The sequence below is a fragment of the Phyllostomus discolor genome, chromosome 1 (assembly GCF_004126475.2).
Source record: "Phyllostomus discolor isolate MPI-MPIP mPhyDis1 chromosome 1, mPhyDis1.pri.v3, whole genome shotgun sequence".
NCBI classification, from domain to species: Eukaryota; Metazoa; Chordata; class Mammalia; order Chiroptera; family Phyllostomidae; genus Phyllostomus; species Phyllostomus discolor.
Window position 1 is genome coordinate 167,194,347 of NC_040903.2, and position 15,592 is coordinate 167,209,938.

The following is a 15,592-nucleotide window of genomic DNA, read 5'->3' on the forward strand; positions in this document are numbered from 1 at the left end:
TTAGCTTTTTCTGACTTATTTCACTTAGCCATGATATTCTCAAGATCAATCTATTGTTGCAAATGGCAGCATTTCATCTTTTCTGATGGCTGAGTAGTATTCCATTGTATATATATAGCACATCTTTTTTATCCAATCATCTATCAAAGAACACTGTTTTTTTTCTGTATCTTGGCCACCACGAATAAATGCTACAATAAACATAGAGGTGCATATATCTTGCAAATAAATGTTTTTCAATACTTTCGTTAGACACCCAGAAGAGGAATTACTGGGTTATATGGTTAATTCTATTCTTAATTTTTTTAGGAACCTCCATATTGTTTTCCATAGTGGCTGTACCAGTTTACATTCCCACCAGCAGTAAACAAGGGTTCCTTTTTCTCCACATCTCTCTAACACTTGTTATTACTAGTCTTGCTGATAATAGCCATTCAAACAGGTGTGAAGTGGTATCTCATTGTAGTTTTGATTTGCATTTCCCTAATAGCTAGTTAAGTTAAACATCTTTTCATGTATATGTTGGCCATTTATATGTCTTCTTGGGAGAAATGTCTGTTTAGGTCCTATGCCCATTTTTTTAATTGGATTGTTGTTTTGTTTGCAGTTGAGTTGTATGAATTCTTTATAGATTTTGGATATTAACCTCTTATTGGAGCTGTTGTGTGCAAATATCTTCTCCCAGTCAGTTAGTTGCTTTTCTGTTTTGTTGGTGGTTTCTTTTGCTGTGCAGGCGCTTTTTAGTTTGATGTAGTCCCATTCATTTACTTTTGCCTTTACTTCCCTTGCCATTAGGGACAAATTCATAAAATCCTCTCTAAGACCAAGGTCCCTAAGTTTAAGATTATATATTGCAATACCACCATCTCTACCTGATAAAGATGTCAGATAACAAAAAAAAATTATATGATGGAACATAACATAAATGCCAAATAAAAATCACCTTAAGAATTGGAAGTACCAAAAATATTTGAAAGTTATTCTTAAAATGAAACTTAAAATCACACAATGCATTAATTGCCCCAGTAGTCTTTGTTTTGTAATAAATATTTCGGACATAGAAAATTCTTTCATTTTTGCATTAGACAAATACTCAGGACTGTCAAAAAAATCTTTAAGCCCTCTCTGGCATAGCTCAGTGGATTGAGCGCGGGTTGCAAACCAAAGTGTCCCAGGTTCGATTCCCAGTCAGGGTACATGCCTGGGTTGCAGGCCATGACCCCCAGCAACTGCACATTGATGTTTCTCTCTATCTCCCTCCCTTCCCTCTCTAAAAATAAATAAAATCTTTTAAAAATATCTTTAAGTTTGCATTAGATAACACATAGCACCTGAAACTCCCATTTTTGATGATACAAATATTTTTTGTTTGCCCTGATTTTGGTTTTGTAGTTGCAACTGCTATTGCTTTTGTTTATTTAAAGTTTAGATCAGTTTTCTGATTTCATTTCAGGATGTTCCACAACATTTACTTCTTTCTTTGCATTTCTTGTTAAAGTATTTGTAAAGTACAGTAGCCTCTGGTAAATAATCATACAATGAGAATTGCCAACAAATTTATTTGACAGTATTTGAATACAGTAGTTTGCTAGCCCACGATATACAGCAATTAAAAGTATGTCTTTAAGGCAGTGGGTAAAGTAAAATATTTTAAAAGTTTAAAACTATAGTTTATGGTTCCCAAATTTCCCACAAACAGCATTTTACTGTAATATTTAGAAGGGGGGGCATTTTTAAGTACAGGTTGGTGAATCCCAATAACCAAAAAATAGGACCCTGAAAAAGAAGAAAAAAGCTGGAGGTATCACACTTCCTAATTTAAAACTGTATCACGAAGCAATGGTAATCAAAACAGTATGGCATTGGCATAAATATAGACATATAGGTCAACAGAACAGAATAGAGCCAAAAACTAAACCCATGTGTATATAGTCAACTAATTTACAATGAAGGAGCCAAGAATATACAATAGGGAAATGATAGTCTCTTCAATAAATGGTGTTGGGAAAATTAGATAGCCACATGTAAAAAATGAAACTGGTCCATTATCTTACACCCTACACAAAAATTAACTCAAAAAGGACTTAAAAACTTGAATGTAAGACCTGAAGCCATAAAACTCCTGGAAGAAAACACAGATGTAAGCTCTTTGAAATTGATCCTGGTGTTGATTTTTTTTTTTTTGAAACCAAATCAAGGAGAAGAAAAGCAAAAATCAGTAAGTGGGACTACATCTAATTAAAGAGCTTTTGCACAGCAAAGAAAACCATCAAGAAATAAAGACAACCTACTGAATGGTAGAAGATATTTACAAACCATACATCTGATAAGGCATCAACATCCAAATATATAAATAACTCACACAACTCAATAGCAAAAGACAATCAAAATAAGCACCAAACATTCCAATGAAAAAAATGGGGAGGACCTGAAAAGATTTTTCAGAAGATACACAAATGGCCAAGATACACGAAAAGATGCTCAATATCACTAATCATACTGGAAAAGCAAATGAAAACCACAGTATCAACTCACACCTGTTAGAAAGACTATTATAAAAAGACAAGAAATAACAGGTGTTGGTGAGGATGTAGAGAAAAGAGAATCCTTGTGCTCTATTGGTAGAAATATAAATTAATGCAGCCACTATGGAAAACAGTATGGAAGTTCCTCAAAAAACTAAAAATGGAACTACCATATGATCCAACAATTCTAATTCTGGGTATTTATCCAAAAAATATGAAGACACTAAAACTTGAAAAGATGCACACACCCCCATATCCATTGAGGCATACTTGCAATAACCAAGGTACAGAATAACCTAAGTGCCCACCGATGGACGTACAGCTAAAGGAAATATAATACACACTGAAATATTATTCACCCATTAAAGAGTGAAATCACAACATGAAAAGACCTTGTGGGCATTATGGTGAGTTAAGTCAGAGAGAAAGATAAATACCATATGACCTCACTTATATGTGTATCTCACTTATATGTAATCTAAAAGAAAAAAAATTCCTGAGCTCATGGATATAGAGATTGGTGGTTGCCTGATGTGAGGGCTGAGGGTGGGGGTGTAAATAAAATGTGTAATAGGGTCAAAAGGTACATATTTTCTCTTATAAAATGAGTAAGTCACAGGGATATAATGTAAAATATGGTAATTATCATTGATAATACTATATTGCATATTTCAAAGTAGCTAGGAGAGGGGATCTTGCAAGCTGTCATCACAAAAAATTTTTGTCTATGTGTGATGTTGGATACTAAGCAGACTTATTGTGATGGTCATTTGCAACAAATACAAGCATTAAATCATTACATTGTAGAACTAAAACTAATGAATTTTTTTTACCCCAATTTAAAATAAAAGGTTGAATTGGGTGAGTAGTGCAAGTTTTCTGTTGTTTTTGGAAAAGTCATATGACCCCAGATGCACCAAGGTCATTTTCTGGAAACCAAAATCCAACTTCTCTGATTAGCAGTTATTCAGGCTATTAACGTCTGCAGCTACAGCTTCATTTATAGCTTAATCCAATAATCTTCATAATGATGACACATTATGCAATCAAAGAAGACTAAATTATGCCTAGTGTATTAAATGAAGGTGATTTTATAATACATTTAACAAGCAATTAAAAGTTACCTTTACCTAACCGTAAAAGTAACTTCACCCAGGATGTTCCCATTGTTGCTGCAGATGTGTTTAATTTCTTACAAGGTGATCTGAGTGAAGTGTCTTTCCATTTATAGCTTTTAAGTTGAAAATTAAACATTGCCATGACTTTTTTAATCTTTACTGTATCTTTTTCCATTACTATTCAGTCCCCTGGTTATACCCTCTTTCCCCCAGCAATCACCACATTGTCCATGTACCTGAGCCCTTTTTCCTCAATCCCTCCACTCTCTAACTCCCCCCACCCCATTAGCTGTCATCCTGCTCCCCATCTAGGTAGGAGTCTGTCCCCATCCCATTTTCCTTATTAGCTTGTTTGTTCTTTAGATTCCATATATAAGTGAGTCATATGGTATTTGCCTTTCTCTAACTGGCTTATTTCACTTACCATGTTTTCCAGGTCCATCCATATTGTTGCAAAGGGTAAAATTTTCTTTTTTGTGGCTGAGTAGTGTCCCATTGTGTAAATGACCCATAGTTGTTTTACCCACTCATCTATTGATGGACACTTGGGCTACACTTCCATGTCTTGGCAATTGTAAATAATGCTGCACTGAACGTAGGGGTGCTTATGTTCTTCTAAATTAGTGTTTTGGGTTCCTTTGAATATATTCTCAGAGGTAGGATCACTGGGTCAAAAGGCATATCCATTTTTAAATTCTTGCAGTATCTCCATACTGCTTTCTACAGTGGCTGCCCAATCTTCATTCCCACCAACTGTGCAAAAGCATTCCCCTTTCTCTACAACCTCGCCTGCACTTACTTGTTGTTTGTTGATTTATTGATGACAGACATTCTGACAGGTGTGAGATGGTATCTCATTGTGGTTTTAATTTGTATTTCTCTGGAGATTAGTGATGTTGAGCATCTTTTCACATGTCTATTGGCCATCTGTATGTCCTCTTTGGAGAAGTGTATATTTAGGCCCTTTACTCATTTTCTTAAATGGGTTGTTTGTTTTTTTGTGAGTTTGTAAGTACTTCATAAATTCTGGCTCTTAATCCCTTATCAGATGTTAGTCGAATATCTTCTCCCATTCTGTGGATTGTCTTTTCATTTTGTTGATGATTTCCTTTGCTGTACAAAACCTTTTTAGTTTGATGTAGTCCCATTTGTTTATTTTTTCTTTTGTTTTCCTTGCCTGGCAAGATATGTCTGATAAAAAATTGCTATGAGCAGTTTCTGAGATTTTCTGCCTATGTTTTCTTCTAGGATCTTTATGGTTTGGGGTCTAACATTTAAATCTCTCATCCATTTTGAATTTATTCATGTATGGTGGAAAAAGGTGATCCAAGTTACATTTTTCCCACATATCTGTCCAACCAGGGCCGAAGGGAGTGGCATGAAATATTCAAGGTGATAAAAAGGACCTACAACCAAGGCTACTTTACCCAGCAAGGCTATCGTTTAACACTGAAGGAGAAATAGGGAGCTTTCCAGACAAGGAAAAGCTAAAGAAGTTTGTTAACACCAAAACAGTACTGCGACAAATGTTAAAGGGTTTATTTTAAGAAGGAGGAGGGAAAAACAACAGAGAAAACAGTCTAATAAAAAAAAATGTCATGATTTAAAAAAATTTAACCCTGGCTGTGTAACTCAGTTGGTTAGAACATTGCTCCAATACACCAAAGTTGCAAGCTGACACCCAGTCAGGGCACATACAAGAAACAACTAATGAACGCATAAATAAGTAGAATAAATTGATGATTCTCTCTCTTCCCTTCTTCTCTCTCTAAAATCAATTTTTAAAAATCCCATCTGACTATTCCTTTTGTCTACATGGATCTGCATATGTGCCCTATTTAAAAGAAAAAAAACGTTTCATTTCTTTGCTGAAAAGAACAAGTCTTAGTGTTATAGTTATCTGGTAAAAATGAAACACTTGTAATCCTTTTTGAATGCCTACATACGTAATACAAAAGTCTTATTTCTTTGAAGTCAGTAGGAAATATTGGTATTGGAGTAACAGTTTTGATGGAACAAAAATGATCGTGTCAACCATGGAGTCAAAAAATGACATTATAGAAGGCTACAAAAATGTAATGATGTTAAAATTACTAAATTATGTGATCTTCATATTACATGTCTTTCCTATTAACACAATGATTACTCCTCTTCTTGAGGTAAAATCCCTTAATTCCTGGTAATAAAAAATATTACTAGTTCCTTTTCTTTAGGTTAAGAAGTGCTCCATTCCATATATGTATAATCACTGCATAAATAATAAAACAAAGTATAATTGTGTGATCAGTGGGAGGGCTATTTGTAAAAAATAAAAGATTTATTTTAAAAAGCAACTTTCAATGTAAATGCTGAGAACTATAGGTATGACAGAAAACAGTAACTTTAGAATCAGACCAAATCTTGGCTTTGTAACCTTAGGTAAATATTGCCCAGATGTGTGATTTCCTTATCTTTTTACTTATAGTGAAAACAAGGTAACTCGTATCTTGCCAGTTCCTTTAAAAAATGTTTAGAATAGTTCTTAAAATTTGTAGAAGGTAAAACAATTCCAAAATCCCCCCTACAATATTGGAGAGATGCAAAGGGGAAGAAATAACACACATAAATATAGCATTTAGATTTTCAATGTAAATTAAAAGTACATGCCACCAAATCAATATAATCAAATTAATGTCACTGAACTGCACTTTTAACCTATCATAATCCTATTGCTAGATAACAGGGAACCATAACATACTAAGGCAGTAGTCATTAGTTAGTTCTTAAGCAAAAGAGTCACTAACTAATGTGCATCACTGGTTTTCACAGTCTTATCAAGGGAGTATAAACACTCTAAAGCAAAGTCAAATCCAGCCAACATTCTGTTTTTTTTAAAATAAAGTTTTAATGAAACACAAACAGGCTATTATTTACATACTACCTATAGCTGCTTCCATGCTACAAGGAAGACTTCAGTAATTGTGACCAGGGCCCACAATTTAGCACCTGGACTCAACAGAAAAAGTCTGCAGACCATCCTTCTAAAGCAATGCTACATACAGGTTTGGTTTGCTTGCCCAAACTGTTTGTTCCTAATAAGAAATGAGATAAGGGTATTGTGTGAGAACAAATACCAATGAGGTTACTAAGTACAATGTTTATTTCAACTGCTTTTTTGTTTTCGGTACCAGACTTTCTCAATGAAGAATTTATAGTCTGGTACAGGTTCCTTTTCTCGCAGTGGATAGGTATAAACAGTTCATTGAACAGCTACTTTGAATAGCACTGCTATAAAGGTATATAGAGGCAGGAGAAGGGACAACCCCAAAGCTCAAAAGGCATTAGTGTCATTGAGAGACTTATTTTGCCACAGTGCTCTAGGATTTTGTAGCATAGGCTTGGCAACTAATTGAATGAGATTCTGAAAGTGAATCACAAAGACACTTTCTTTTACTTCCTGTTCTTTTAAGTTTTAAATTACTCCCAAAATCTTTCTGCTCTATAGATTTATGATTCAACAAGGTGAAGGGTAAGAGCAAATAGGTTCCTTTCTCCCTGTCTTTTCTTGGGAGCAGGAAAGATAAAAATATTTGTTTTCCCACCCCTCCCCCATATTCAAGAAAATAACTTAATATATTTTGCCTATTTAGCCTCTTTAATTTATTGAGCAGATAGAAAACTATAATATTAAATTATATTTCTCTTGAAGTGAAAGGGTTTAGAAAACATATCTATTCTCTGTAAATATTAGCAGTGTTTCTCCCTATACTTCACTGACTTAAAATATATCATACATCAAATTAAAGAATACAGAATGAAACCCTACCACTAACTTTAACATGAAGTTTCCTTAACAAGCATACAGTTTCTAAAGGCGCCACAGGTAATCTGATTCAAGCAGTTTTCTGAAAAATAAAATTATTCAGGGACAGAATTTTATTACAAATATTTACTCAAAAACTATATACAGCAGAATTTTAATAGACATTTAAAACATTTAATATTCAGTGAAACAAAATTTAAGAATTCAAAGCACGTTTTAAGAAGTAAAAATGTAGCATTTTAAATAAAAGTTTATTAGTACTTCAAAGCAGACTACTGTTATTCTTATTGATTTCTAGATCTTTATTTCCTAGAGGATAAAAAACAACTAAAAATCAACTTAGTGGCCATCTTATGGATAAATTAGACTAACTATCCCAAACCAATTTTTTACATCACTGCTTTAGGTCCCATTTGAAGTCTCTATTTTACAATTAAAGGAAAAGTCACTGAAACATGGCTGAGTTCATGCCAGGACATGTTTTCAGTTTGCTGCTTTACAGTATCTATATTATATCATACTTTGGTTTGGTATCCAGACCATTTTCATGAGTCTATTTCTAAAGATCATTAAAACAATATTAAAAGCATAATAGCTACAGAAGTTTCAACAATGGATTTCTACTTTATACAACTAATTCATGAAGGGATTTCTGCACAGCTCACACTGACAAAAAAACACAAATATAAATTTATATTTTAATAATTTCACTTTCACTGAAAGTTTAATTAAGGTAAGCTTACAGCCTGGCAGGCTAACACTTGTATGGAGGTACATGGACTCAAATATTCTGTTTACATGCTTCTGATAGTCTGGAATGTTATATTAAATCCAAAATAAGTTTACGTTCATTCAAATTCTCAATAGCTTCGCTAATTTCACACTTTAAGCATTTACCAGCATCATACCCAAAATAAAGCTTTCATTAACAATGCCAATTAGCCATTATTTTAAATCAATTATTCCCAAAAGGTATGTGGTTTCCAACTTTCTTCCCTCAAGTTGAGAAGGACATATAAGTAATAGATTTTTAGTTTAGGACTGATGGAATTTTCAATGCTTTATAAATGTAACTAATATTCTAATAATTCATATTGGCAATCAAGTTCCATTTCCTTGAGAACTGTTAAATGAAGCTTTTCTATTGTAAACTTTCATTAAAATCCTGTTCATGTTTTAAAACCTCTTGAAAATCCATACTATCATGCTATTATTGAACTAATTTCTGTAATAATGTAGGTTGTTCAGAGAAAGTGTATGAATGACCTCCCTCATATTTTTCTATTTCTGAACTCTACTAAATCACCACTGAGCTCACCTGATAGCACTGTTCCAAATGCTCTTACCATTTGTACACTAAAACTGAGAATGACAACTAATTTCAACTTCTTTCTTTTTCATCTGCCAGGTCTACTGTTGTCTCGGATGTGCTAGGGCCATTTTCCCCAGGCACATCATCTGTTTGATCAGATACTACTTCATCAAGGTTGGCTGAAGGATCACCACTACCTTTCTGAAGAATCTCTGTGGCTTCATACTCAAGCACCTCTGATGGAGTCAAAGGTTCCAGATGAACACTGCCTTGTTCACTAACATCAGAACTAACAGATTCAGGTTCATCTCTTTTCCTCAAAAACTGATCAATGCTAACATCACCAGATGTCAACCGCAAATCCTTAATATTCTTTGAAGAAAACCTGGCTTCATTGGAGTTTTGATCTTTAATCTGATCACATGAAATTATGTTTTCTGAACTTTCGCACATTTTCAGCTCTGTTTCTTGACAAATGTGCTCAATTTGTTTTTCCTTTTCCACTTTATTCTCACCAATATTTGAATCATAACTGAAGATATTCTTTGAGCCAGTTTCCTTGTCTTCAAGACAGATATCCTTTTCTTTATCTGAAACTATTATGCTTTCTTCACTTTTTGTTGCTGATGGGGCTTCAAATGAATTTGCATCACATTCACTTTTTTTTTCTTCTTCTGAAGAAGCTTTATCATGTTGACTGAAAAAAATAAAACCTTTCATTATCTATTCCTTCATCTAATACAATGTTTTTGAACATTATCAAAATTAAGACATGCTCTAAATATTTTTTGATGGACTTACTTGCCCATCAAAAAGGAAAACAAAGTCCAGGTTCCCAGTCCTCGTCATGAGGTTACAATTTAGGAGGTTGATATTTTCTTAGTCAAGAGAGCGAAAAACTCCAGAATCTCATATTAAAAGTAGACCTGTAGAGTTTATCAACTAATTTTAGTCCTGGTTATTATTTTTATGTGTTAACATCCTTGCTTGATTTTAGTTAAAATTTAAGCATTCTTATTAATTTCTGAGAGTACTTTACATAAGGAATAAATGTATATGGAAAACACCTATTTTTCTTTTATGATTTATATATCTTTTTATGGCTACAATCTTTCTATATACAAAATCAGATAAGCATTCATAAACATTTCCCCAATTTTTAATAGCCTAATTTAAGGAAATACAAAACTATCCCTAAAAATAATATGTAAAATACACAGATTTGTGTACATTTGTACACATATGTTTATGAGTGTGTCTGTGTGTTTACTTTTATTCTGATGTGTTAAGAGAAACTATTTAGTGAATAATAAAACATAAGAAATAGAAGATTTCTAAAAGGATTTCCAGCCCCTTATCTAGATGTAACAATGCTTATTTTAGCAAAAATAAATTTAATGATAACATATGTCTTATTTCTTACATTAATTTACCCAGAATTTAGGCTTTTTTTGTAATGAATTGACAACTCAAAGAGCAATAGTGCCGACTATTTACTATTTCCTAAATTATATTTATAAGGCCATTTCACTATAGTTTTGTTATGATCTATCTTTAGACTGACAATTCTTGAGCCAATTCCAGACTGTCTTAACAATTATAGATTAACAATGTACTTTATTATCTAATAGAGCAAATTGCCTATATTCTACAACTCTTCTCCCTAAATTTAATAATTTAATAATGCAAAGGATATTTGTACAAGGACATGCGTTAAAACAGTGTTTCAATAATGAGTACAGAAGCAACCTAAGGTCTAACAACAGGGCAATAATTAAATAAATTATGGTATTAATAAAAAGAAAAATATGAATCTTAAATTTTGTTAGTTTCCAAACCATATCCTATAAATTATTTTGGAAAATGGCTTATCATGCAAGCTATTGATATTATTTTTTATCCCAGTAAATGTTTGTTATTTAAATCTTGCACATTTCTCATTTTTGTTAATATTGTAAATTAACATTTTTTCCCATTTATTTTGTAATCACATGTTATATATAGGAAAGATTCTTAGCTCATTTTCTTGGATCTTATAGGTCAATTACATCATCTCAAAAAATTATATTTTCCTCATTTAAATTGGTATAATTGTTACTTTGTCCAGCTCTTATTGGACTAACTACAATTTACAGAAAATGTTAAATAACAGAGAAGTGACAAGTCTGCTTTTTCTCTTTAGTTAAATATTAATAAATTCTTCCCCCCTTCCTTTTAGGGTTCTAAGAAAAATGCTATGTGAAGAAAGGGCTAGATCATTTTTTCTAGCTAATTCTAAGGAACACTTTCATAAGGCTTTATCCATAAATTGCTTATTAACAGCTTTAACAAGCAACCTACTGTAAAATATACAGAATAAAAGAGAAATGGAGAAATCGATTTTAAAAGTAATTGAACAGCATAAAAAAGGTGTAATAAAACTATCTTTATCTGAAAACAATTTCTAATTAGAATGTTGGAATTATTTTACTAAAAGTTTGGGAAATGTCTTGTATTCTTTAGTGCCCTACCTGAGCATTAAGTGTTTAAAAACCAATTCCTAAATTTTGAAACTTTTAAATTGGGAGGGTACCATTAAGTACCATTAATCTTTCTGAAAATGATTTATATATAAATAAAGATTTTACAATTACCTATTTGCAATAATTTTCCTTATGTTGTAACTTGTAGCATCTTTTAACTGTTTTCATTCAATAGGGGCAATTAAAATCTGTTAACATTTTACTTACTAGTATGTACTTTAAAAATTTTAACTTTATACTCTACATGTATAAAAGTATTTAAAAACTAAGGATCTGTAATATAATCCTGTTAATCCTGTATTAAAGTTTCCCTATAGTAATCCCTAAAGTAATCCCTATAATCCTGTATTAAAGTTTCAAAATTTTTAAAATTAAAAGCCACTACTAAAAACAATACCATTTACAAACATTTAAACAGTCCTTTACTGATTAACTAAAATGATGTAAAACAAATGTCATTTATATATTTGGTTTCAAGAGATTCAGTTTTTCCTTATATTTACCTTTCAGAATTTGATGTTTCTGTTTCTTCTTCCGCCATATTAGGTCTTGCAAGTTCCTGAAATGATTAATGATAATTTTCTTTTATATTCATGGATAAGCTTAAACTACTTTTATGATATTAAACTTTCTGAAGGAATTTAAGTGTGCAATCTTATACATCAAGGAACTAAAAAAAATAGTTTCTTAATCAAAAGTATGTACTAGAATAATTCTCATTATCAAAAGTACAATTTAAAAAATTCTTTAAGAAATTCTTTGTACCACAAGTTTCTGAATCAAGGTCATAAAACAGTTATCCAGTTATAAGAATACCTGCTTTCCTTAGACTCTGTTTCAAATATGGGCCATAATTACAATCACAGTTCCTTCAACAACACGGGTTTGAACTGTGCGGGTCCGCTTATATGCAGATTTTCTTCAATAAATATACAGCTGGCACTCTGTATCCCTGGGTTTCGCTTCTGTGGATTCATCTGACCTCGGGTTAAAAACAGTATTTTCAATCTGCGGTTGGGAATCCACAGACATGGAAGGCCAGCTGTATGTAATGTTCTATGCCATTTCATATAAGGGACCTGAGCATTCGTGGACTTTGGTATCCACTGGGTTGGCAGTGAGGTCCTAAAACCAACCCCCTGCAGATATCTAGGACAACTGTACTGCAGGGTTTTTTTTGATTAAGTCAAGTTCTACACAAACTTTCAACTGCGTGGGGGTCAGTGTCCCTAACCCCCAGGTTGTTCAAAAGTCAACTTTACTTGAATAGAAAATTAGTTAAACACAATTTAAATCTGAACAAGTGGCATTCACACTTTTTTAAAAAAACAAACATTAAGTACAGACACTTAAAAACATTTCTGAAATTATCATTTCATATTTGGAGTCATAGTAAGTGGAAGTAATATTAAATAACAAATTATATATTTTACTTACTTCAAATCTTTCATGAGGAAGGAATACAATAAAACCTCAGTAAGCCAGAGGCTAGCATAACAGTTTATAACAATTATCAATCAGAGTACACATGATGCATAGAATATGTTAAGAACTTTATATTCGCTATCTCATTTCATTCTCATACTAGACATCATAAACTCCATTTTTACAAATAAAAAATAAAACTGCACAGGTTAAGTAGAAAACCTAAAACAATGCCACAAGCGGTGAATTTCTTAACCATTATAAGTGATGACCCAAGCCTGTGAAATTGATAAATGTATTAATCCCATACATTTATTTCTTCACTCTCCCAAAACCTTGCTAAAATGAGAGCAAAGAAATAAAACATTTTCTCTCATAGACACCAAGTAAACACCAAAGCAGACTTACTGTCAAAGAGGTTTCAACAAATTTTTAAATGGTAAGTGGCCAGAGGAGTGGAAACTGACTGCATACTGTGGAGGAATTTGCAAGAAAACATCTAAGTTGGAAGTATAAGAGAATCATTTTTGCCAAAGCAACCCAAGGAATCTGATATTTGATGGAATTCAGTACAACATTCAGTACATAAAAGGTAAAAATTAAACACAAAGACTAATGAGAAATCTAAATGCTTTTTCTACAGGTACCTATCCTAACGCTACCACAAAGGCTAGAGGTTAGTTAACTCTGAACTGGAGAGAGTCTAAACTTGTGAACACTAAGAACAGCAAAGGACAGGCATGAGGTACTGAGAAAAAAATAAAACAAAACAAATAATAAATTAGTCAAAACCATAAACTGAGTAAAGGGACCCACAGTCTCTCTCCTGCCTGGATCCCAGAACTTCAGCAGCCAGAGGAATCATTCTCCATCCTACCACCTCCAGTTGGAATCTAGATTTCCTTTTTGGAGAAAATTACTAGCCCCAAATAAAACATTTCCCATAATGATTTTGAGTGAATATTCCCCAACAAAGAATCAGTCAGCTGAGCACCTGATTTCTTATGATCAAGTCCAAACAATTCCCTTGCAGACTGTGCAGTTTGTACAGCACACTAATCCAGGAGATGACCTTTACATATATGAATTCACGTCAGCAGTTCTCCAAGACTGCTTCACAGACAACTGGGACCTCTAAAACACCTTCAGGAGGCACAAGAAATTAAAACAAAAACAGTGGTGGGGAAAAATGCTGGCATCTCAACACCAATCAAGGGAGTGGCACCAAATCGAAATTATATAACTAACCGTTGTATTCTTTATCAGCATACATCAACAGTAATTTTATGATTGTTATACAATTTTTATTATGTGTCAATCCTTGAGTTTGTCTTTTTAAGAGCCTATGTGACAAAATAGGATGAATACATAAAGCACTGCTATTGCATACTGAAAATACTTAGGTCTGTGATTGAGCTGTGAGCTAAACCTAGCCAGATCATTTTTCCATTTAACATTATTTTAATTTTAAAAAATAACTGTCAAACTATGGGTATTTAGACTTGGCAATTTAGTAGACATTTTCTTGAAGACTGACAAAGTGAGTCTGTGCCACCAAAGAAAGCTGACAGTACTTATTGCCAAAAATAAAATTTAAGCAAAAATTAAATTTTAGGAAAACTTGTATCTATCACTGATAAGATTAATGATAATCTTAATGAACATGATTACTTGATATAATATAATGGAACATGTTAACACTTGGAAGATTTAAGTAACTCAGTCAAGGAACCAGTATTTTCCACATGACCAATACCTGCCAAAATCATCCATGTACAAAAGATTCCATCCAGGTGCAAAACAGAGTAATAGATTTTAATGTAACAAAGTACAAAAAATTTAGATATATGGAGACAGATATCACATTGCAATCAATCTTTAAAAAAACTTCCACTTGTCTACTTTTGATGTAATACCAAAGGAAAGGAATCAGAATTATCTGAGATTTTTTTATTGTTTTTTATTTTTAGATTTCAAATGTATTTTATCAATCATGCCATATTTTAATGGGTACACAGTCCTTTCACTTGGCATCAACCGTGAGTTGATTTTGAGGCAATTGTTATACCAGCTGTGATGATTACTAATCTCTCCATTCCTTTGGGGTGACTCTGCCAACAGGGGACAGGTTCCATTCTATTGCAATTTGTGTTATACCAGCTGTGATGATTACTAATCTCTCCATTCCTTTGGGGTGACTCTGACAACAGGGGACAGGTTCCATTCTATTCCAATTTGTGTTGCTGTATATACCCACGCAGAAACACAGAAAGTGGCTCCACTAGCTAACACAGCATTACCATTATTTGTCATGGAAATTGGGTGTCTGTTTCTGGTTGACCTGTTATTGAATGTTTAGAACCAGGAGATGACTTAGTGTGTTTTTGGCTAACATCATGAAGTTGAAGAGTGAACTGCAGGTTTGCTGGAACCTCACATCAAGTACCAGTACCCTTGTGAGATTTGATTTTTTTTTATTTTTTAAAGATATTTATTTATTTATTTTTAGAGAGAGAGAGGGAGGAAGAGAGGAAGAGAAACATCAATGTGTGACTTCCTCACACACACCCCCACACTAGGGACCTGGCCCACAACCCAGGAATTGAACTAGCGACCTTTTGCTCAATCCACTGAGCCACACCAGCCAGAGCACGAAAAGTTTTTCAAATCACTGGATAAAGCTGGATATTCTTCATGTATTTCAACCAAAACAATGTATCATAAGGGACTAAATACAGAAACATTCTGTTTAAGTAGACATACAATGTTATTCTTTTAAGTTTGTTTTGGAAAATAGTTATTTTTCAGAAATTGTTATTTATGTAACTTATGGGGGGCTTATTATTTTTTAAGTGACAATATTTTTTAAATTTCACAATTTTAATTTC

At 32.9% G+C, this 15,592-nt stretch overlaps 1 protein-coding gene and 1 pseudogene across 8 annotated transcripts in view; both read right to left on the minus strand.

The window, feature by feature from the left end:
- Window positions 1-6,201: 6,201 nt before the first annotated feature.
- ZNF280D (zinc finger protein 280D) overlaps window positions 6,202-15,592 on the minus strand; it is a 94,489-nt gene continuing 85,098 nt past the window's right edge. For 3 of the 8 annotated variants that reach the window (XM_036033947.1, XM_036033936.1, XM_036033923.1), the window contains 2 exons: window positions 11,783-11,838; window positions 6,202-9,454 (listed from right to left, as the gene is read on the minus strand). In XM_036033947.1, coding sequence (XP_035889840.1) covers window positions 8,827-9,454; window positions 11,783-11,838 — 684 coding nt within the window. In that variant the 3' untranslated portion in view covers window positions 6,202-8,826. Of the gene's footprint in view, window positions 9,455-11,782; window positions 11,839-12,095; window positions 12,262-15,592 lie in introns of those variants that run through there. The other 5 variants (XM_028508131.2, XM_036033941.1, XR_004904925.1 and 2 more) reach the window with 4 other exon arrangements.
- LOC114493334 lies at window positions 14,847-15,117 on the minus strand (annotated as a pseudogene).